This window comes from Ornithodoros turicata, chromosome 5 (assembly GCF_037126465.1).
Source record: "Ornithodoros turicata isolate Travis chromosome 5, ASM3712646v1, whole genome shotgun sequence".
Lineage (NCBI taxonomy): Eukaryota > Metazoa > Arthropoda > Arachnida > Ixodida > Argasidae > Ornithodoros > Ornithodoros turicata.
Genome location: NC_088205.1, coordinates 66,886,893 through 66,911,249, shown reverse-complemented (window position 1 = coordinate 66,911,249; position 24,357 = coordinate 66,886,893). Strand labels below are relative to the sequence as shown.

Sequence of the window (24,357 nt, the reverse complement as noted above, 5' to 3'; positions counted from 1 at the left end):
CATCATTACGGCGGTGTTGCCTTTTCGAAGCTAGTGCCCTCTATAAAGGGGTGACGTCTGTGAATAAGCTATATAAATAAGGTGTAGAGAAGTCATGTTTGCTAAGATACAGCTTTTTTTTTTAATTTGACATATATTTTGTCATAAAAAAGCCATGAGAGCAGTGCTTATGCCATCTTTTCAGGTGGGTTATACACTCTAAAAACAGAACTTCACCGCATAGCACGCTGTGGGCCAACCATTGCCACGAATGATAGGGTTATCGCTTTGGATTCGAAGAGAGAGGTGGGCGTACGCCTTTTTGTGGCAATTTGGATATATGAAAATTGCCACAAAAAGGCGTACGCCCCCGTCTCTCTCGAATCAGAAGCGATAACCCTATCATTCTTGGCAATGGTTGGCGCACAGTGTGCTATGCGGTGAAGTTATGTTTTTAGAGTGTACGGCCATGCTGACATCTGCACCCTACAAACAAAAATTCACCACATAGAACGCTGTTCGCCAGCCATTGCTACGAATGAAGAGAAGAGAGCGGGGGGGGGGGGGGCGTACGCCTGTTTGTGTCAGTTACCATATGTATCCCAATTGGCAGAAAAGGGCGTGCGCCCCGCTCTCCCCTCGAATCAGAAGCGAATCATGTCATTCGTGGCAATGGTCGGCGCACAGAGTGCTATGCGGTGAAGCTCTGTTTTTAGGGTGTGTAGGACAGTGCATGCAACTACGAGACGGCTAATCAGTTAAAATTCATTAATTAACTTACAAATTCGATGTTTCCTGTGAGATAGCAGCATTGGAGCCAGTCATTATTCAGATGCATCGTCCTCATTAAATAAATATGTCCGAAATATGTCTATCCATATGTCTCAATTTTGTTCATTCAACGCCGGCGCAGTTCACGCGCACAAAAAAAAAAAAAGAAAAAGGGAAAAACCGAAGGAAAGATAAAGGGCAACCTCCATGGAGCGAATGTACAGCGAAAAAGCTGCGAACTTCGCTCAGCGTCGGACGCCCAGCGCGAGGCGTCAAAAATGTGAGCGTCCGCCGCCGATCTGCCCATGCCAGATATTTTCGCCCAGCGTCAGCGATTCCGGAAGCGTCAACTGCAGATGAACCAATCAAAGGGCTCTTCCGCTACGAATCTACGCCAGATCGCCTGCACGAGGTCGTCTGCTCTCGTGAATCATCGTCATCGTCCTCTTCTTGCATCTGGATGCTATCGTCTGCTCGCTGTTTCGCCAACTGCATCGTTAGAACGTGAGGCATTCTCTGCCAAGAAACATGTGTTCCTTTCGCAGTAGTGAATATGGCTTTCGGTACGTTACTGGTCGCATCTTTTCAGACAGTTGTTAGATTTAGTTGCAAAATTTGTGACATTATATGCACTTTTTCGAGCAACTGATTTCACTAAGCCTTCACCTTATACCCTGGCAACAGTGACATCACAGCATGACTTCCCGACGCCGTCCGCTGGTTTTTCGCTCCATGGAGCTGGTGCCAGCGAACAACTGGCGGCGGAACGCGCGTGGCAGTCTGCCGCGCGAACTTCGTTGCAAAAATTCGCTCCATGGAGGTTGCCCTTAAAACGAGGCAGCGGTCGTGTCGCAGCAGTCGCCTTTTATGGCCGTGTTTTCTAGTTCGTATGTTCGTTGTTCTAACCAATGCTCGGTGCTTACTTCGCATTGCGAATGTATTAGCGCTCAGGAATGCATTCCATATACTACAGAGCCGATGAGTATCTCTTCATGGTCCGCTTAACATACTTGCGTAGTGCGTCCGAATATTACTACAAATTACACGCAGGGATATCAGGAAGTGGAGCCAAAATATTCACGGTTTCCGGAAAAATAAGTACTAAATTTTAGAGAGATGGCTTTTCTTTCACCAGGAACTACACTCTTAAAAATGAACTTCACCGCGCAGCACGCTCTTAGCCAACCATCATCTCGAATGATATCGTTATCAGCCCTGATTAGTTGAAAACTGGAGGCGTACGCCCTTTTTGTGACACTTATGCTGTTCATAATTGTCACAAAAAAGGCGTACGCCTCCCATTTTCAAATCAGGGCTGATTACGATGTCATTCGAGATGATGGTTGGCTAGGAGGGTGCTATACGGTGAAGTTCATTTCTAAGAGTGTATAGGCCAATCTGCCTCTTTGTTGGGTGACAGCGAAAGTGTCTTCTCAATTGCTGAATGTGTTGTCAGACGACTTCGACTGGCGTCAAGCAGCTTATTGGTACAATAATTACTTCGATGTTCACGGATGAAAAAAAAAAGCATGCATATATATATATATATGATGAAGGAAAAAAAGCCATTAAAGAAGCAAGTAAATGACACTAGACGTGTTTGAAATTCGCTGAGCGACCCCTGGTTTGCCAATTCCGAACGATGCGCAGGTATCCAGAGCTGACGAGCCGCAAACACGGCGAAACACGTGTCCTCTGGTGCTGTCACATCGTTCAATGAGTATCTGTTTCTCTGCGTGCAGCCATAGAAGCCATCTTGATCTGTAATTTTGAATTTCAAACACGTCTAGTGTCATTTACTTGTTTCTTTAATGGCTTTTTTCCCTTCATTATAATTCACTGGCTTGCACTGTGGCACTGAGGAGTGCTCAGTCACCTTCCCAGGTGTATATCCCTCGCTGAGCGACGCCTGGTGTGCCAATTCCGAACGATGCGCAGCTACCCAGAGCTGACGAGCCGAGAAACACATATCCTCTTGTGCTGTCGCATCGTTCCATGAGTATATATATATATATATATATATATATACCACGACGTGACGCCTGGCGTAATACAGTACCGGACGGCAAAAACTGTGAATGCGCAACAGCTTAGAAGGAAATGCTAAACACATAAAACCGCTGCGCACTCCCCTTTCCAGAGCACCTTCTCCCCAGTTCACGTGCGCAACGACCTTTCTTCAACTTACTTCCTCTTCAGGTGAACATCCTTTTTCTTCTTTCCTTTTGTGATCGTAAACCCTACCCAGGCAATACAACGCTGCACGAATGATAGTCGAGCACGAACGCAAGCAAACAAGGGAAAAAAAAACAAAAAAAAAAACACAAGAAAGCATGGGCAGCTTTCAGAATCTCGCTGGGTTGAACGGCAATAGATTGCCCCCGATCTAGAAAGGGCATGCCACTATAGGTTATGGCATATAAGATGCAGTAGCGGACCCTCTGTAGAATGCAAGATGGTTGTACTGTGAACGTCGAGCTGATCACGAAACTGGTTGTGAACACGTCAGCTAGTCTGACAAATGCCGTTCCGAGTATAAATTACAGGGAGCGGATGCAAAGGGACAAAATATGTTTCCAACGAAAAAAATAAATAAAGAAAGAAAAAGAAGAAGAAGAAGCAACAGAGAAGAAAAACACATTATGTGCTCAGTTCTTTAGCTTGATTTATGAAGGTCTGATTTTTATAAACGCGAAAGTGTTCCTCACGTGCGGAGATGTGACGTGTTTCCCGTTTGTAGTTGTTGTTTCAAGCGTGAAAGATGGAAAGATGGACGTGATTCATGCAAATTTAGAGCGCACTTTGACGTTGTTGTACAGGTTTCATCGTGATGTATGCTCTCAGTTCAGGATTTACGACACGGAACGCTATATTTGCGAGACAGGGTGGATTACTGTACTAGGGGCGATTGCATGCCGCTTGGAAGGCCAGGTTATGTGTCAGGCGTCAAGAAAATACATCAAATTTGCGTGCCGAAAGTATCACCTGGTGTATACACTTTCAGCCATAAACCTAACACGAAGCAGCAATCAATTACACATTGAATTTTATCTTCGTTCCTAATCTGAGAACAATACTCACCGCCAGCACCCTGTATCAATTGGGAAGAGCAAAAAAAGAAAAAAAGAGAAAAGAAAGGCTGGACCTGTCAATCAAGCTTTAGCGTCTTTCGATGGTTGCTGTTTTCTATGCTGGCCGCCATGACACCTAAATTTTTCCCAGCATGCATATGCAGGCGCATATGCATATATCATCTAATGACGAAGCGAGGACTTCGTAACCAAAATTTTCAGAAGGTGCTTTGATTTGTTTCTGTGAATTTTTCTATCCTGTAACTGTCCCCGAAATCAGCTTTACCTTCCGCATTCATTATTTACGTGAAAATGATGTATTTCGGTGCTGTCGCTAGGCCTAGTTAGATCGCCTACCCGAGAAAGTACCAAGACTGAAGGATAGCGACAAAACCACACACAAGACAACTGAAACTTCCACTACGTCGCACTTTCAACCAATTTAGTGTCAGCGCACGAGGAAACACATGTACCAATCGGCCCCATACTTCATCATAAAAAAATAGTGATAAAAACGTTACTGACGCGTAAAAGTTTTGCGTTTTGTTACTGATTTTTTTTTTTTATATACACACCTTTGCCCGTTTCTGATTCCATCTGCTTATGTTTCGCAATTACAGACTATACCGACAACCGTGTCCGTACTATAGCAAACTCTTCTGCCTGCCAATCAGTACTGCTAGCAGTCATTCCCACAGTTCTGCGACTTCCCGACATGCATCTCTCCGTCCAGACGGCTTAGAAAAAGGTGGCCGCAAAATGCATTGTTTTCTTATGTTGTCAAGGATGTCCGCTTCAATCCAACCGAATCCAATCCCGGTTCCCCAACATGGTGTCGCTCAGTACATAAGGGCGAAATATAACCTTCGATAGCCTGCAGTAATACCGAACTGTATTTCTACCGGTGATTGACCAGACACCTCAAAAAGGAAGTGGAGCTTCAGGCTGGCCCCATTATTAGTGGCTAGATTCCCCTTTTTATAGACGGCTCTGCTCACCTCAATAATGTAGGAAACCGAGAGACAAGAGATGGAACTATAACTTTGGGTGTAAATGTTTCCTGTCTTACGCATGGTACACGACGGTAATATTTTGTCTTGGAAGAGAAGGCGAACGCAACGCCATAGTATACATTCAACCCACAACAGGCACTCATCTTAATCCAGTGTGTCCAGTGTCTGTATACATGGTTAATGTGTAACACATTACTTTAATGATTATGATTGGTGTGTTCCATCACAGTATGCGATGCTCCACCAAATTTCTAGAGGTGATTTGGTGAAAATATGATGATGAGCGTTGCAGGAAGCACCAATGTCTTACATTTCCGGGAAGATGACTGTTATTGGTGGTGACTATTACCCGGGAAGGTGGCATAATGAGAACTCGAGTGCCTAGCTCCTTCGTCACTGGTTCGCGTGCTGATACAAAAACTGTAAGCTCGAAACTCGATATCAATCGTGGAAAACAAAGATAATGTCCTTCTTTATTCCTTGTTTTGGATATCGCTAGCGGTTGATTGTGCTGGATTGTGAGGGTCTGTTGTATCGACCTTCGACTGTATTCGTTTGCCTGATTCGTATTTCCCTCGGTGCGAGATCGACCTATAGGGGTCGACACTGTCACCTTTTTATGTGGAGAACACGCGGGACGGTGTTCGGAGTTGATGGTTCTTTTTCGTAATTATTGGCATATTCACCGGAAGATCACTTGTGCCGCGATGGTACGATACTGTTCGGTTCCCCAATGCTCCACCTACTTCAATGAACGCGGGATCAACGTGTAAAAGCAGACGACGCGACTACGGTAGTTCATCGTTTCTCCGCAGGGCGTCGACACAGTCCGATCTCCGAGCGATATTCGCTCGGAGCGGCTCGCTATAGTAGCTGGCGTTTCTCTGCACTTTGGTCTGTTCTGTTAGAATAGAATAGAAGTAGAAAAAAAAAAAAAGGAAAGAAAATGGAAACGTAGGTGGGGCACTGATGCGACCAGCTGTTCCATGACGCTTGATGTGTGAAAGCACTGCATAATTTAAAAGATTATTTCACCACATATGTCCTTGAGGTAGTTCGCGAGGGCACACAGCGCAGGTTCTTCGTCCTGCTGGTTCTGTTCTATTCACCGGCGCCACCATGGCTTTTTCACACCGGGTCGTTGGGATTCCGACACGTGCGGGCAGTTCGTCTAGTTTGGTACCGCCCTTCGTGCGCTGACAATTGTTTGCCTGTTTTGTACGGGCAGTGCACGGAGCAGAACACTTTTTGAATGTATTGTGAGAATTATGACGGGCAGTGAGGCTGGGGCACGAGGTAGTGAGCGCGGAACGTCTTATGAAGTCCCTCGTATTCCAAGCAGGATGACATGCGGGCTCAGAGGAGGGGTAAGGTCATAATGACAGAGCGAAGTATCATGTTGACGGCGTGGCCAATATTGGGGGGAAGTATGCGATCTTTCTCAAATATGTCCAAAATCTTGCCGGCATTGGTAGAATATTCATAACATACAGAATATTGGGAGAATATTGGGAGAATGAATAAATATCGAATCCTCTGTCTCTAGGTTGATTTGGTTTCTAGTTTTATCTCCCATAATAATAATAACTGGGAGTAGATTTAAACGTAAGGTGAGTCAGCCCGCATATATATATTCGAGGGGTGTTCAAGTCAAACCGGGACTTTCTGTCTCCTGAGTGTACAAATGGCTCGCGCTACTTCTTTTTCGGCATTTTCACACGCGACAGGCCTCCGCATTCACCACGTGGGGGTCCAAAGTTTGTGCAAAACGGAAGACACGTGCTGGACAAGATGGCCGACAACGAGGTGAGCGCGCACATCGAACAGCGAATTGTCATGAAGTTTCTCGTGAACGAAGGCGTAAAATCATCTGAAATTCACAGAAGACTTCAGGCTCAGTATGGCCACGATACACATAGCCGCAGCAAAGCGTTTGAGTGGTGCAAACGGTTCCGAGACGGCCGTACATCAGTGCAGGACGATCCCGGCCGGGGGCGGCTCAGAGCCCAGTGTCAGAGTTCCCGAGAACATTCAACTTGTGGAGCGCCTGATCCTCAAGGGCCGCCGGATAACAAGTCTCGAACTGGCTCGAAAGACGGACCTTTCTGTGGGAACGTTGAACACTATCATTCATGCTGTAGTAGTGCTGTAGAAGATCTAGAGCACATTCGTCTCCATTGCCCACACAACCAACCCCCTAACCGTACTCTCCGGATCCCTTAACGAGCAGGACTCTCGCCCCCTCTCTCTCACAAAATTGCTTGGTCCCTGGCCACATCCAGCCCACCAACGCTCTGCCCTCAAAGCTCTCTTCAACTTTCTGGATACCATAGGATTTCGATCCTTATTGTGAAGGGGCTCATTATTTCATTCCCCGCATCATCACCAGTTGTCGTCCTTCTTCTTCTCTTTTCTCCATTTTTGATTTTTTTTTTCAGTATTAGTTGGCACGATTTATTATTTCCTACTGCAAGACCATTTGTGTGTCTATTGGGAACGCTTACACGCGGCACATCGTTAACGATGAACTCTGCACTTTGAATTTTTTCTAAGCCTGTATGAAGGAATTTAAATGCAGCGATCCGACGCAGACGTTTAACAAATGTGATTTGCTCGTTATTTCAGTTCTGCGAGAACGTACCAACTGCCTGAATCAATACCCTCGTAACGTTTTCAAAGCGAGCGCATGAAAGGTGGTTTTTGAACGAGATTCTAACGAGCTCAGCCCATTTCGCTTTTCCTCCGAGCGTGCAGTCGTGAAAGAGGGAACTTTTCGTCGGCGTAGTCCACTAATCAATACGCTAGTTGGATGTGCATCCAAGGCATTACGTGTTTTCCCATATCTATTTATATCCCGTTGAAGAAAAACATGATGACGGAGGCTCGTTATGATGCTTGTTCAGCCTACACGAAGCAACTGAACATCACGAACGCAATGCACTTCTTCTGTAGCTAAACAGAAGAGTTGTCAACAGGACAACAGTGAAAGATGAAAGTCACTGAAAAGGTTAGCCAGCTGTAGGACTCGAACCCACACCTTCTGGATTGCCGGTCCAGGGCTCTACCAATTGAGCCAAGCTAACACACCTTCTCAGCAACTTTCAGGGTGCGTCATCTGAAGGGACAAAACCAGACACTCTCTCTCACTCATCCTCCTTTCACTCTTACATTTTTGCTCACTCATACACACCTTCATACGACGGGATCGACGCAGGCGGCAAGGTTGAACATGGAAGAACTGATGTTCTGAGGCTGGAACAACACAGAAGGGACAAATACATACAAAGCCTCAATTTGCCTAAGAAGGTGTGCAATCCAGAAGATGTGGGCTCGAGTCCTACAGCTGGCTAACCTTTTCAGTAACTTTCATCTTTCATCGTTAATTTCTTAGGCAAATTGAGGCTTTGTATGTATTTGTCCCTTCTATGTTGTTCCAGCCTCAGAACATCAGTTCTTTCATGTTCAACGTTGCCGCCTGCGTCGATCCCGTCGTATGAATGTGTGTATGAGTGAGCAAAAATGTAAGAGTGAAAGGAGGATGAGTGAGAGAGAGTGGCTGGTTTGTCCCTTCAGATGACGCACCCTGGAACTGGCTGAGAAGGCGTGCTAGCTTAGCTCAATTGGTAGAGTCCTGGACCGGCAATCCAGAAGATGTGGGTTCGAGTCCTACAGCTGCCCTGGTCTGCAGACTGCAGATTCTGCAAAGTTCCTGAAACGCATGATCACCTTTTCTTAGACTGCACAGAAGCCCAGTTTTTCTGGGACGAACTCCAGTATAAAGTTTTCAAAACTCGACTTCGGCTTAACCAACACACCATACGGTTTCTCCCATTACACCCGAGGGAAACAGTCAGGTACGATATTGTCATGCTTATAGCCTTGAACTGTCTGTGGAAACTTCGTATGGCTGACAGGAACGAAGAACCGTTCATGTCTCCTATGAAATACTTAAGCTGTGCCTTATGCGATGTTTAGAGCTGCCAGATTGGTTAGAAACATTGTCTGATGCCCTAACGTACTTGTAAAATCGTTATGTACAAATTCAAAAGGTATTCAGTTTTCTCTTTAGACGTTTTGTAATGGCCCTCGGCGTTGCAACCGTGTGACGTACCTGTATACTTGTGTGTACTTGTGTGTTTTGTTAATAAAAGGTGAAAAAGAAAAAAAGTGTTAGCTTAGCTCAATTGGTAGAGCCCTGGGTCGGTAATCCAGAAGATGTGGGCTCGAGTCCTACAGCTGGCTAACCTTTTCAGTGACTTTCATCTTTCATCGTTAATTTCTTAGGCAAATTGAAGCTTTGTATATATTTGTCCCTTCTGTGTTGTTACAGCCTCAGAACATCAGTTCTTTCAAGGACAACAGTGTTCGTTAATTTGTTGTGGTCCTCTGTGTCAGTGGTGGGCATAAACACATTTTTTGATTATTTGAATATAAAAACAAAATACTTTGTCGAAAGGGGTATTTAAATACTCTTCATAAATACTACATGAGTATCTAAATACAAAATATAAATACGGTATTTAAATGCCGTAACTACTACCATAAATACTGAGAGCAAGATATGTCACCTGGAATTACAGAAATAACGATGATCAGAATGGAGGAACGGATCGATGAGGAACGGTCGCGTGGTCGTGCATGTTTATTGGTTTCCCTATAGGCTTATCCGATTGTGAGCACAGTTCCCTTAGAAGTCGGCCCAGGACGCTCATTCCCCCAGGGCGCCAGTCGTGACGTTGCCCACCTCTATGAGGCCGACAAAGGCGAGCCCCTTCACCATCACCACCACCACCACCAGTGTGTTAATTGAGTTGTGTCTACCTTGTAGTATCTACCTGAGTAATAAACAACATCCTGACCATCATAACAACAAATCAGCAAGGAACAATAGCATTTATTTGTTAGATTATCATTAGTGCTCCCCCTTCGGCTAGACGTCCCTTCAGCCGTGCCCTGTTGTTCAAGATGGAGAAGGTAAACTGGCCGAACTGCCTCACGTGTGATGAAGTGGAGAACACTGAACATACACTCTTAAAAATGAGGGGGGGGGGGGGGGGGTGATGGCAGGATAGGCTCGCCGTTGTTGGCCACACAGAAGGCCCCACTTTACCCTACACTCTTAAAAATGAACTTCACCACGTAGCACGCTCCTAGCCAACCATCATCCCGAATGACAACGTTCTCGCCCAAGATTTGTCGAAATCGGGAGGAGGAGCCTATTCTGTGCCGTGCATAATGGCACAAAATAGGCTCCTCCTCCCGTTTTCAACAAATCAGGGGCGAGAACGTTGTTATTCGGGATGATGATTGGCTAGGAGCGTGCTATGTGGTGAAGTTCATTTCTAAGAGTGGAGGGTAAAGTGGGGCCATTTGAAGACGGGGCCAAGTTGAGGGCAGTTGAGATTTTTCGAGTGGCCTTTTCTTAGCAATAATTTATCTCGTCTGTGACACCAGGGTGAGCACAGTCGTTGTCTGGCCTTTAAAGTAACGTGCTGACGTTCTGCGCGTGGCTTTTTAGAAAGACGTCGGACGCTGTTTTGCAGATGTGGTCGAGGTAAGAGAGATACCTTTTTTTTTTTGTCCCATCTGTTACTTTTGCGGGCATTGTCCTGCAATTTGCTCACTTCTGCTCCTCGGCTAATAAAATATGACCTCGCCGTTATGGTGCTGTGTCACTGGCCTGTGTTTCCGTGTGCATTATACTCGTGGCTGACCGTTTCGGCTGGCCAAAACAAAAGACAAAATTTAAACGCTGCATAAATTTTTTGATGTCCCCAACTTATCCATAGGGTGGGGTAAGTTAATGAAAATATGTAGCGTGTCATTTTTGACTCGTACGAAAGAACTATCTGGTTTAGCACCACAGTAATTTGTGGATCATTTCTCAAAGGTTTGGGGATTCAGTTAACGAATTATGGTACAATTTAGGCGATTATCCTAACTCCTATTAACAAAATAGTTCAACTGTCTCCAACATGGACCACCTTACCCTATGTTAATTAACTGCTCCAGATACAGAGTTCAAAGTAACGACCTCAGAGCTGCCTTGGAAAGGCTGGACCACCGTCCTCTAAACTTAGTGAAGTTACACGGAGAATGGCCGAGGGATCTTAGACAGCGTGCGACAACTGCTTTAATCACATTTCTTGTGGGCATTGCAACGCCTCTAATTTTTGGACTTCAAGTCTAAGTGTCTTTCAACTCTTTCAAGTGCTTTGGAGTAGCCGGCTCCTGTGTTCTGTAGGAGCCACCATCTCCATATTTTTCTTTTCTAATTCCAACTCCAACTCCGTTATCATGGCGGTTTTAATATTAGAAGTTTCTCGAATACCGTGCATCTTTTAGGCATCTCATCCTGCCCCATTGTGCCTTGGGGTAGTGGGCCGCACCTTACTTGGCGAATTTCCCCATTCATTACCATTAACTTACGAAGAAGTTACGAAGAATTACGAAGCGTAGAAAACTATATTACACCTGTTACACCTGTAACTAGATACCTGCAGATAATAATTCTTACCTCCTTTAAATACGACCTGACATGAGGAAAACCCAACGTGTCACTTTGCGTGCTACAACATCAATGGATGTCGCGCATTCTTATACTGATCCATACAGATTGTGCATAACAGCTAACTCCTTGCAGTAACAACATAGACTTCGCCGTAGGAAGCTCTTTGTAGAATTAATCTCTTTTGACAAGGCGTAGGCAGCAGAAGCTTAGGTCGGATTATGTGGCACAACCGATGAGTAGCAGTCTACAAAAGCTGCTCTGCCTCTGCGCATAATAAAAGAGAACGCTCTATGGGAAACCAGCTCATTTTGCACTTGCCGTGAGTCCTGTCGAACATGCCTAACTACGGATCACCGTTACGATGAGCTAGTGCGGGGGGGTCGGTGTTGATCTGCCGGGTGTGCGAGAGGCTCTCAAATGTCATTCTGGACTCTCTGTGCGGAAACCATTGCATTATTCAGTGCCTTGTATCGCGTGATGAAAGAGGTGTCTCTTTCTGTGTTCGTGTATTATTTAAATACTGCAATGCTAAGCGCTGTAGTCGCTTACTTCTCCGGCGAAATGTGTCATGTAGTCAGACACCGGCTCTATTCTTGCACACTCTGTAGTGCTGTCCTCAAGCGCATTCTGCTTGCTACGCGTTAAAGGAGCATGGAAGACACTTGGAACATATCTTTTTACTGCGTCATACGAGCATACTACCTTCAGCAACCGTCGCGCAAAATATTTCATTTGGGAAGTTCGAATTTACTGAGAAAATTGTTTCGCAAGAGAGCGCAGCGGCTCCTCGCGTCTCGTGACGTCATGTGGCAGAGCGTTTTTCATTGGCCACCGAGAAGCATCTGCTAGCGATAGCGTCCAGTCGAGACGCGGGAAGGGCGGCGCTGAGAAAACAAAGAAATAAAAAAGAAGGCGCTCGCCTCAGTATATTGGCGAGGCATATGACGTTACAGACTGGCAGCCGAGGAGAGCAGGTTTTCTGACACGTGAGATTGAAAGCTCTCACGCGCTCCAGGATTGCGCGCTATACTCGCAGTATTTGTACAGATGTGTCCCAGGGCTTGTTATCCTAATTTCTAGTTATCCTGGAGTATTTGTTCTCGAGCCTTTTCATGCTCCTTTAATATGTGGCTACCTAGGCCCGGTTTCGTCGATAACGCCGATTAACTTCAAACCATGATCAAGAGCCGTCAATACTTTCTCAATAACATAAGCTAGTGACGCTTAGGTGCGCTAGCTAACGTTAGAGAAAGAGGGTTCAGTCTCATCGCGGATCAACTCTTAACCGGCGTTGACGAAAGTGGCCCTATGCAAATGAAATTGCGACATTTCACTGGAGACTTGCTCCCTTAATTGTTGCTACAAGCAAATTCAAGTAACAACCCATTACTGTCAACCAAGAAGCACACATTCTCTTTCTTACGTGGGACTAAGGCGCTATGACGTCCTTTTCTTACGTTCATATTCTGTTCATTCCATGGGGCGCGTTCTTGCCCGGGTACCGAGGGTAGAATACCCTCTGTGAACCCACTTAACAGTACTTTCAGACATTCCCCGGAAACTGCGCTTTCACGCGCGCCATGTATGGAACTTCCTGCTGTCTGTCTGCACACGCTATTCTGTAAATATGGCGGAGCGTCGGCGGCTTGGAACTGCGATTTCACTCGAAATTGACGACGGTGAGCTTCACCAATTCTTCATGCATCGAAGCAGGCTGTCAGACGCACAAGGCGTCGTTACCAAAGATGAAGCAGTGCAGTAGAGTGAATTATGCGTCCCATTCGATGATGGACGTCTGAGAGTAATCCTGCCTTTGGACGCTAAACGTTTCCAGAAGATAGAGGTACGGGATATGAAGTGCCCTCTACGAACGGCGTGGAGACTTTCGGGTTAGTGACAGTGCCACGCGTTCCAAGCAGGGCCATTTCATGAAATGGGATAGGTTGAAATGGGATAGGTGGGATTTGGTAGATTGTCCGCAAAAAAAATCATGAAGGAACACCATTTCTTTCTTTCTTTTTTTTTCATTGCGCATCTTCGGAGACGCGTCTTTCCTTCACGCGCGACATGAGAGGGTGAAGGTAAAGTTCCTCGATCGCTCTTTGAGAAGCAGCGGCAACCCTTGCGGCGCCGATAGACAGCGTTCGTTGGTCGGAGGCGCTCAAGTGGTATTTTTCCGCCACCTCCGCCGTGCCGCTTTGCTTTCGTCCGCCATGATCTTCCCAAATTCGCTACTCGTTCAGTTCGCGCTCTGTGCGTGTAGTTTTTGAAGACCGAACTATAGCGTTGCATTGCCTATCATAACCGATTGAAAATGACTGGCTGTTACGCCTGCAACGCGGACTTTACCTGCAGGAGTACCACTTCGAATATGTGCTTTTCTCGCACTTCTCACAAGATGCCTTGAAGAACTTCTCCACCATACGGATGAAGAATCGTGTTCTAGCTCTAAAGCAGTTTAAATCTACGTTGGCAGCAGCTACAATGTACAGTTTCTCCGTCCAAGCAAATCTGGGAGCTACGAGAAAAGTGGAGCTGCTGCTAAGTGTCCCGGAGCATCAGGACATGGCACTTGTAATGCCAGAAGATGCAGACTAACTTTCAGTGCCGACAGATGAAGGGGACTGTTTGGAACATCGCGCTGGATATGCCATTAATGTTTAAAAAAAATACCCGGTGCAAAATTTGTATCTCTGCGCTTTCGTATAGCTGCCCGAAACCAGATGCAAATCCCTTGACCTCTATGGAGGTGTACACCGCCGGTACCATGCCCCTGAACGTCCCATCACGTCAAGCAATTCGCATTTTAAAGTCTGCGGAGAAACAATTTCGTGAGTGCTCCGACATGCTTATTGCAAATTCTTGCACCGTGCACCGGCTGGTTGAAGGTGTATCGAAAGCAGGTGTGCGTGAAGTACTTCTAGCTTGCCACAATGTGTCAACAAAGTTGCTTCGGGTGTTCTTCCGTACAAGACTGCATGTTCACCTGAGATGGTAAACAGCACCTTGAGCAAGAAGACAAGCGCAGTACGCTGTGGCATACAGCAGGAGTATAGGCATGCGAAGAGCTGTCCAGAGTGTGTGACATCTATTGATGGTCGAGATTACCTATGAAGACAATCCGATCGTGACAACCTGACAACACGATGCTGAAAAAAATGCCATTTTCAGGGCCATTCCAATTAGTCAGCATGAGGCTTGCAGCTGCGTTAGTAGAAAGCCCAAATTGTGCCTGTGTGTTTTTTTCCTCATGCCTGAGGGTGGGAAAATTATAGTGGCCAGGCATACGGACATTAGTGGGAAAAGTTACAGTAAACCGGGGCATTACTTGGAACAGCTCCTTACAGGACGCTGTGCAGAAAATTAAATAAGTTTAGTGTAGTTGAGTTTGAAGTTTGTTTGGTTCTAGAAAAAAAGGAAATAGAAAAAAAAAACGAAAGAAAAGACTAAGTTTCAATACCCTAGCAGATGCATTACAGAGAGTCATTGTCGGTCATGCTTGTGCAGATGTTTTGTCTTTTTATCTTCCTAACAAGCAAACAAAGTCGTGCAGGACCGGCAAACAGCACTTGCGAGAAATAGGTGAGAAGTCTTCCTTCGCAGATGTTTTCGTTTGGTTTTCATCCAAGCGTTTCACTCCACAGCAAGATAGGTCTTCATCGTGCTGTAACACTAAGCGGCATGCTCCTACTTTTTTTTATTTGGGAGTTCGAAAACAAGCCAAGGACGTCCAGGATTCAAAACGCACGCACATACGCCAAATTTTGGTCTGCTGAAGTGAAATTCGCAGGCCGCTAGCGGGACGCTGCATCACGCGAACCGAACCGGCGTCGATACTTGGGAAGAACATGGCAGGCGGAGGAATGAAAGGGAGAAAAATAAAGAGGGCGACGGAAGGGTTGTCGCTACTTCCCAAAGAGCGAGCGATCAAGTGACTTTAGGTGAAGGAGCACAGTGCCGCCTCGTGCGTCGAAGATGAGCTTTAACTTGCGGAAACAAAACAAAAACACATGTATCTGGTGACGGTAACGGAACTGCCCTTATCTGGGTTGCATTTTCTGTTTTCTTTTAATCTTTTTCCAGGACGCAAGAGACGACAGTGTGCTCTTTCACCCTCTTACATTGGGGGTGAAGGAAAGACGGGTCTCCGAAGATGCGCAATGAAAAATATAAAGAAAAAATTGTGTTCCCTCATGAATTTTTTGCGGACGAGCTACCGAACGGATTTTTGTTCTGAAAACGGCTACGATATCAGGTGACCCAAAGCAACAGATGCTCTCATTGGGGCAGCTTCGTAGCTTTTATAATTAAAAAGTTAATTAACGATTTTTAGCAAGCGTGGCTTTCGGTACAGCTCTTTGAGATGCGTACCTAGTGCAGTGCATTATAATATGCTCACTATCCTCCACCGTTGCACAAACCGAACAATTCGATGAGTCGGCTCTTCCAACTTGATGAAGAAAATGCCGCAATCCGCCACAAGGGCAAAGCGTGATCAGCGCAGAGGCATCAGAGACTACAACTGTGCCACCACGATGCACTCCCTGGCATACTGTTGCTTCCGTGCAGTCATCGCAATGGCAATGAGAACATGAAGACGCGGATGTCTTGCTGGCGTTTCAAACAGGACATCGAAACTTCCGTTGTCAAACACTTCGTGGACACAAAAGCATAAAGGACACTGCATGATAGTGCCATATATATAACTTCGTGCGTTAACCTAGGCTGTGTATTCCGCAACACGTAACGCGAAATACTATGGGGCTCCCGAATATGTACACTGGCAAACGCGCTTCGAATCATCTTCATCATCACTCACCATCTTCTCCCCTTCAAGCAATGGGATAGGGTGCTGCCCCTGCGGCGAAACATCCCACTACATTACTTTGTTGTTGTTGTTCCATAGGCAAATCTCTGTGTGAGTAGTTACACATATTCAACGTTGGACCCACTGAAATCCAACACTGGACTATTCATTATGCGGTACATTTTATACCCAAACAAAAACAAACTCTTCTCATTATGTGAAGTCGATGAGTCCACTTCGCTTCACTGCTCTTCAGAGGTGCGGTTGTTGTGCGTCGTTCATCGTTTTGTCCTTTGTGTCCGTTTTAATTCCCAGCACTGGGGTTATTATCGCTTTTAACATGCACTTCACTTTTCCACAATATCTACATAAAATACAGTCAAACTCATGGCATGAACTCGTAAGGAAACATATAGGGGAAAAAAGAGAGAAGCTGTACCATCATTCCATGAGGCCTGAGACAAATAAGGATTAACTACACTGCGATAAGGAAAGGAATGCCACTATGGTGCATAATGCCTGGTGTGGCGTAGCTGTAACAACCATGGATGTCGTGCAGAAAAGATGTTGAACGCTTCCTCCTCTCACGCTGCCTTTGTCTTTGTCCTGAAATTATTTCATTTGCATGCCTCTGAAGCGCTGGATCACTCAATGTCAATGCCAGTCACGAAAGTGATCAAGCCAGCGGATATATATCTGCGTGTCTTTGTTTCGTGGTTCTATAAGCTCTATAAAAGTGGGTTACGTATGTGTCACACCTGTTTGCGTATGTCTCTCGCAGGTCATCGGACGCTTACCGAGGCCAACCAGACTCGTCGTAGCGCCCAACTACCTGGCCGCTCTTGATGTGGGCGGCCGAGAACTACGCGCCGGGACTGATTGCCATCAGCGAAAGTGCAGGTGACGACCCGCTGCAGAGCCGACGACCGAAATGGAGACGCCTCTGCCGATACCTGGGCGCCTTGGCCATTCTCTCGATCATCGGCGTCGGCCTGTGCGTCGTCATCGCTTTGACAGTCGCTCAGCCCGTTGGCTACGCCTCATGGGAGTACCTGCTTATTTCTAGCCCTATCGTCATCCCCGGACTGTTATCACTGTACCTCTGCACTCGCCACTGCTGTGGCCTTATCCTTAACTTTGTCTTCGCCTTCCTTGCTCTTCTTGTCGGGGGTGTCCTCATCGCAACAGGAACGCTAAATGCCATAGGAATAATGCTGATGATTGTCGGCGGTCTTATTCTGACCGTCATTCTCTCTTCCCTCGTCTACAATCGTTGCACCGGCGGTGAAGAAGATGAAGAAGGCGAGCTCGGCTCACGACAAAGGAGCTTCAGGAGGCGAGCTGGAGACCTACTCTTCGGTGACGACGTTTCACAAAGAGCTTACCCCAACTGCGCACCACTTAGACGCAGCTTCAGATTAGGATCTCAAAAGAAGAAGCTTCCTGAACCGGAAGTGCAGTTCATCGTGCCCGAGCTGCCGCCTCCGTCTTCGGGCCTGCACTCCAGAAGGGACAGTCCTGAGCTGAACCGGGGGACGTTGGGCCTCCAAGAGTTCGCAACGCTTGATGGTCATCCGCGCAGCCATCAGGGCATGAGCGTTGCCAGTACCACCGAAACCAACAGCCCGTCCGCCGCATCCAGAACTTTTGTCGCCACTGGAAGCTCGTGACGTGTGCGTCTGGAACCGGAGGAAATACTACGTTGAAGCTCCCGATCCTTTGGGGTCGTACTCATGTTATGAACGTCCTAGAAACTGCGTTGACAGCTAGACGTCAATGGTTTGCATCTATGACCTGGGGAAACCTACGACCTGGGGCGTTCAGGCGACCAACTAAGACCTGGGGCGTTCAGGCGTCCTACAGCCGCTGAGTAGAGTTGACCATGCAGATGCTTGGGGTATCTAGAAGACATGATTCCTATTAACCACACTTCTGTCGGTCAAAATGGCTGCGAAAGTTGATGTAGTGTGGAGAATAACAACAGTCACGTAACGGTGGATGAAACGTGCCCCGGGATCTTGTGCAGGAAGTGCATCATAACGGGTTGCTGCAGTGATGAAAATAATTCATCATCCCATATTGGATATATTTTCTGAAGCCGTAACTTTGAAGTCGCTTGCGATCTGTAAGAATGTGTAGGTGTGTAACTTGTCCATGCATTTGCTTCATTATATTCTGGTGAACTTCCATTAGTTTCCAAGGTCCTGGGCCATCGGAATTTGACGGCTCTAGCGATGGCCTAGTTTAACCGAGTTGTAGTCCTAGCAGTGCTATTTTTACATTGCACCTGTATTTGTACACTTAGTGTTTATATTGACAGAAGTGCTGTCAACATGTCCATGAATCAACTCTAACATGTAGTGTACCACCTAATCCATGTACCATTCGATATCCCGTGCAGTGTGCGATCCTTCTTGAAAGTATCTAAACCTCTTGTACCATTCTTCGGGCATTAATGGATTGATGGCCATAAGCCGGGGGTTCTGATCGCATATGTGACTACAGTGGCGTGGAATTCGAGAGATCGAAGTTCTCCACGTGGTGCAACAAGCAATACAGTTGCATGACATGACCTGTCTCTCCTTTTGGGTGAAGTTTACATGAAAGATGTGTAAGATATTAATGGCTACGTGAGCGACACGTGATTGACACCTGGTTAGTACTGATGTTCAAGTGATAACCTCTATCCCGCCTCAGGTGTTTGTATTTGGAGACTTTATAACTGACTGTACAGAGTGTTGGTCGCAATCAAGGGCGGCCACTCCCATCGTACGTTTGTACGTCGTCGTGAACCGCTGTATTCTTGCTGCGCCCACGGGGATTCCTGGAGCTAGTCCTCGGAGCCTAGCTAAACGCTCCTTCGAATCCTTCGAAAGGTCCTATCTGATTCTCGAAGCGCACCATAACGCATCACCTCCCTTGCTGTTCCCTCCGACCAAAAGGCCACTGGACTACCTTCAAGCATCCTTGCAGGGCATCCCTGAGGGAGGAGCGGGCACACGGCGGTATGAATACTTACAACGTCACTTGTGGTATAAGTAGAGGTGTTCGAGCTACACACCAATCGGTGTTGCGATGAACTGTCACGAAAAGTTGCACAGACATTGTTTAGAGTACGCGTAGTGCGATTCTTTTGTGACAGAAGAAGGCAGCGTCTTCAATGCTAACGTGCATTTTGGATAGTTCGCTGGCACTTTTGGAGTCAATGACAGAACGGGGAACACTGTTAGCGGCTTATGGAAAGAAGAGAAAATGAGCAACTAACTGAAGGATATGAACAAAGGCGACGTTTATAAATATCTCTAATATTAATATATTATTTATAATCGACAACGGCTTCGAGCTTTAATTACGTGCATTCAACGGTTTATAGGTGACCCCAGTAGTAATAGCAGAGACTCCAGAACTTCGCAGCGTTAGGGCATAAGATTGCCATGCTAGTTCCAAAGGAGAACATGGCACTACTCAATAAAGTATCTCGATGTACGAGAGTTGACTATTTATTTCTTCACTCGAAGGCTCTGTATAACTTATCAGCATGTGGAACAAGATACTTCTTGCTGTTCGCAGAAATAGTCCAGCGTCTTCACCTATGAAACGCACGCGTGTTTTGCTGTTGACAAGATTATGCCTTTTCCTCATAGGCTGTGTTGATGTTACCCCCCGTGCCCGTTGTTCAGATGCTGCACATAATATTAAATGACGACTTTTCTTCGTATAAATCCGACGCGTTCGCAAAGTTCAGTTATCTGATTTCAATTTCATCACCCGGCACAAAGGTGGAACGGTCTCTAAGAACGAGAAAGAACATTATACATTGTCGTACAACATATTGTCGTACATTATACGTATATATAATGCACGACATACTTCGCAAAATCTAGCGAGAATGCTTCCGGAATGTGAGCTTTGTTGTACGATGAAAATGGAGTCGTAAAAGTTACCCAATATTTTCTCTCTCGAGACGCGTACTTATACTGTTCATCTGGAAGATTGGAGTGCCCTTCTCCGACAGTTCGAGATGTAATGGGAGTTTTGTGCCATCAATGTCGTCGCATTAAACCATTTTACCGAGATTCTGCGTCGTCACGCCGTTAAAGTTGGTTACGGTGTCCCCCTTGTTGTCATCGCATATGAAACCATACGGTTCGTGGGATAGCTCTTGCAGACGTTTCAAATTGTAGTGGGCATATGGAAGCAATGTGGAACTTAGTTTAGAAGTCAAACTAAGACTGTGGTCATCCGCTATACCTTTTAGTGTTTGAAATTGAGTGGTTAGTTTACTTTATTTTCTTATTATGTATCTACCTTCCTTTATATTCGCAGACGTCAAGGTCTTGCAATTACTGGTATATTATCTGGCGTTCGAAAAGAAGTATTCGTAGGAGAGCGCACCGAAACCTATGCGAAAGTGAAGGAGCAGGTAATTCTAATTGTAATCAGGCAAGAAGGGAAAATGGCAATGAGGTAATGGTATATTTAGAAGGATAGGCGTGTGGATATCTCGACAAATGGTTTGGCGGGGTGTGTCAAGAAAATTTTGATGCCGTTGATGACGGTTGGAAATCTGCTTATTTAGAACACTTTTCATTAAATTAGAATTTGTCTACCTACTTCCTAGAACGTCATTAATTTTATCCGATATAATTATGTTCGTATTTTTTCTACCCACTCTCGATCCCTGTCATGACGTGAGGTCAGCATGTACAAAGCTTTTGTCCGTCGTGAGTTTTCATAGTATGGAATGTACAGCTTAATGACGATACAGCAATCTCAGGGGCCAAAAATACTGTGTTCGTGAAGAATACGTACCCGACGTTTTCGGAACGCAATCTGGTCATGATGTGTATGGTGACAGTAACTCTTCGCGATTGTTGACGTGTGTTCTTGCACTATAATACGCCTATCCTCGCACAGCATGTCCCGTGGCTCTACAACAATTTTATCAACGACACAAATTCAAATGAATTGAGTAATACCCTTGCCACACGGACTGTCTTCAATTATCATTGAACCAGAGCCGTTTATTAGGAGAGTTTGGCCTTTGGGTGGAGCCAGTCTCAAAGCGCGCCATTTGACGTCACACGATGGGCGGCGCCAAGACCAGTGGCACCAATTTTAATCGCTCTATCGCTTTGAAATCCCCCATTTCGCCATTTTGGAGCAGAGGCACTGTCTCGAGATCCCCGCGTGCCGCCGCGGCTCGCCTTTGATCCCGGTCAAGTGATCAAGTGGTCAAGATCTGATGTCACGGCGGCTCCCCATCTCCGGGCAGCAAAAGATCACAGAATGGCCAAACTCTCCTCATAAATGGCTATGCATTGACTATACGGGTAGCGCCACCTGGCGTGCAACGTGTCAACTTCTCAAAGAGCATTGGATCCAATGCTCTTTGATAAGTTGACACGTTACACGCGAGGTGGCGCCATACGCGCGTGTCCAATGGGCATGGGCTTCAACGATTATTGAAACTGCCCGTCAGTCAGGTGTGTAACTATACTGTGAACCTGTCAAAAGCATACCTTCTGTCTGCACGCATGTTATTGACATTGTCGTGTTTCAAACCCTGATCTGACTGTTAACGAATTTGTGCACGGACTGACGTTGCGACAAAGTGTTGATAAAACATGTGTGTAGACTCTGTCTTTTTCCTGTTTCATCATTACATCTGCATCTGAATTGCATTGCATCTGCGTTTGTGAAGTGTGTTCCGAGACCCATCTGAGCTATTTTCCCGCTGTACAGAAATATCCTATGAAACAAGATGGTATACGTCCTGCTCTTGTGCAGTGCACTCAGTCACTTGGTGGCGTGTCTTTAGTAACGCGCCTGAATTATTGGTTAATAAATTTTAATTTGTATCTGGTGGTCGTATTGCTTGACAGCTAACATACACTATCATTTAGAATGTGTTTGTTGTAACAATGTGCAAGTAATTGTGCTCAATCCTCATCGCAACAAAATTTCTGAAAAAAAAAAAAGTTTCTCATTGGGATTGAATTGGATTGGATTGTGCAGAAAAGGGAGGGGGAAGCAGTAAATGGAAAATCTCACTGTGTATTTGACACGTACGAACACACTACACACAGAAATATAGGTCCAGGAATCACCTTGAGAATCCTCGGTAACGAGACACCATCGTCAAAATGTCCGTGGTGCAAACTCTGCAAGTGCCGGTCTGCAAGTCTGCTAAAAAGGTGAGTGATTCGACGATGTGTTCCACTATTTGTCAACACTAGACCAGTTAGGGTACAGAATAATACTCTGCACACCTGAATGTTGAGGAAGGCAAAGTATTTGATTGAGCATCAAAACGCCACGCTTTATTACCAGGACAGTAGTATACGGAAGGCCGTTAAATCATGTTTACACTTTGTGGCACATATTATGTCATATACAACTCAACTTGGCTTGGCTTTTCTGTTGTCTTCTAGTATATGCTTCATCGTCTGTTTTGTTCCGAGTTTAAAAGGGGCAGCACCCTTCTGAGATGAGTGATTGCAGGTAGCAGTTGTCTGAAAAGTCGGCCGAAAACGAAACGTTAGTAGCTCTAACGTTGAACGCGGGAGTAGGAAGCAAGCTAGCTGGTGTAACGGAAGTGTAAGCAACATATTCTTTCAGCATGAGCAGGAACAGGGAAAAAAAGCGCACGTAAAGGGACAACACTCGAGCCTGACCTGCTTCAAAGGCATTATGGGTAGGAAAAACAAGGCCTCGTAGTCTATTGGAAGCATTTGCTACACAGGAGAACAGACAAGTACCTTAGCTGCATTAGTGCAGCAAGAAAGACCCATTGAAAATTTGTCTGGTGGTTTACCAGCATTCTTGATGAGCCCCAGTCCACTTCTGATGGCTTTACAAGCCGTGGTTTTCTTTATGTGCCGTTAAATCCTCGCCTCGTAATTTTGCAACTAGTACAACATGTTTGTTGAAAATCATTAGTGCTCTGAATCTTTGCTGGGAGAGGGAGGAAGAAAGTCATATTTCCACTTACCTATTAACGCACCGCAACAGTTGCACTTGCCCGACGGCCAAACCCAGGTGTGTGTGCAGTTTGACTCATAATATGCACATCGTACTGTTTGGCATTGAATGCTCTGTTGACACTCGTCTGAAAAGGACATGCAGATCCTCCATTAATTCTGCACTTTATGCAGCGCTCAGAGCCTAGGCTCCTCGATATGCACAAGGGCACTCTTTGGTTATCATGTGCCTTTTGAAATGAACCAGGAACAGAATACATTTTGTCCTGAATGCCGCAAGGTTTTTCTTTTTTAAGAACGACCCAATCAACTGGAGTTGTTAGCAACTGTGCCACGTAATTGTCAGTTTTGTGTCTCTGTGTGTGTATTAGCACCGCGAAGCAACTGTGGCTGTGAGCAGCGTACAGGCTTGGACAGATGGAGAGAGGGCGGCAGGAAGGAGTGAGGGACAGGGGTGTTAGTATACGTCCTGGGCTGACTTCAAGGGGAACTGCGGCGGCACGTACACCAACTTCTAAAGTATTGGTCTAAAAGCAGATGTTCTAACTGGGAAAGGCGGCGCTCTCAAAAGTGCTATAACAGAACGAAGTCTGTAGGGCGCTGTCCAAGACAGTGCTCGGCATATAACATGGACTGGTCACGTGATTTTTTTTTAATATCACGCGGGATTTCTTTTTTAAAGAGCGGAAAGCTACCCCAAGCGTAGAGTGTTAGAAACAACTGGAACCAAGAGCGGTTTTATAATTCACAGCATACGACATTGTACGAAACCACGTGCGTTTCGTCGCTCTTCGGTGTGAGGGTGGCACCTGCTCCCCGATTTTCTTGCGTTTACCTATGTTATCGACGCATTTCGGAAAACAGTAGCAGGAGCTTCCATCGCTGTTCTGGTGAGTACGACAAGCATATTCCGCCGGAGTGTTACAAAGAGGGGCCACTGCACAAACTTCCTGCTCGCAGATGCTCAGTCCAGGACATGCACCATCGCCGTAACAACCTTGGACTAGGGCCAACAACAAGGCTGTTAACCTGCAAGTACAGTACGTGATTGTTGAGCTAACGTCATGTTGACTGCTGTTGTAGTGCAGGTAGCTGAATGGCATGCAAACATGGCGTGGAGTAGCGAGGTCACAAACCGTAAGGCTAACGTAAGTATAATGCAAGACAAAGAGCAATGTAGAGTTAGTGCGAATGACTCGCCCGCCATTGCATTCGCATCTTA

At 45.9% G+C, this 24,357-nt stretch overlaps 1 protein-coding gene across 1 annotated transcript in view; it reads left to right on the top strand.

Moving 5' to 3' along the window:
• LOC135394625 (uncharacterized) overlaps nucleotides 1-22,013 on the top strand; it is a 214,867-nt gene extending 192,854 nt beyond the window's left edge. Inside the window, exon 2 of the mRNA XM_064625457.1 lies at nucleotides 16,934-22,013. Within this exon, the coding sequence (XP_064481527.1) occupies nucleotides 16,998-17,822 (825 nt within the window). The 5' untranslated portion in view covers nucleotides 16,934-16,997 and the 3' untranslated portion in view covers nucleotides 17,823-22,013. The remainder of the gene's footprint in view (nucleotides 1-16,933) is intronic.
• The last annotated feature ends 2,344 nt before the right edge of the window (nucleotides 22,014-24,357 follow it).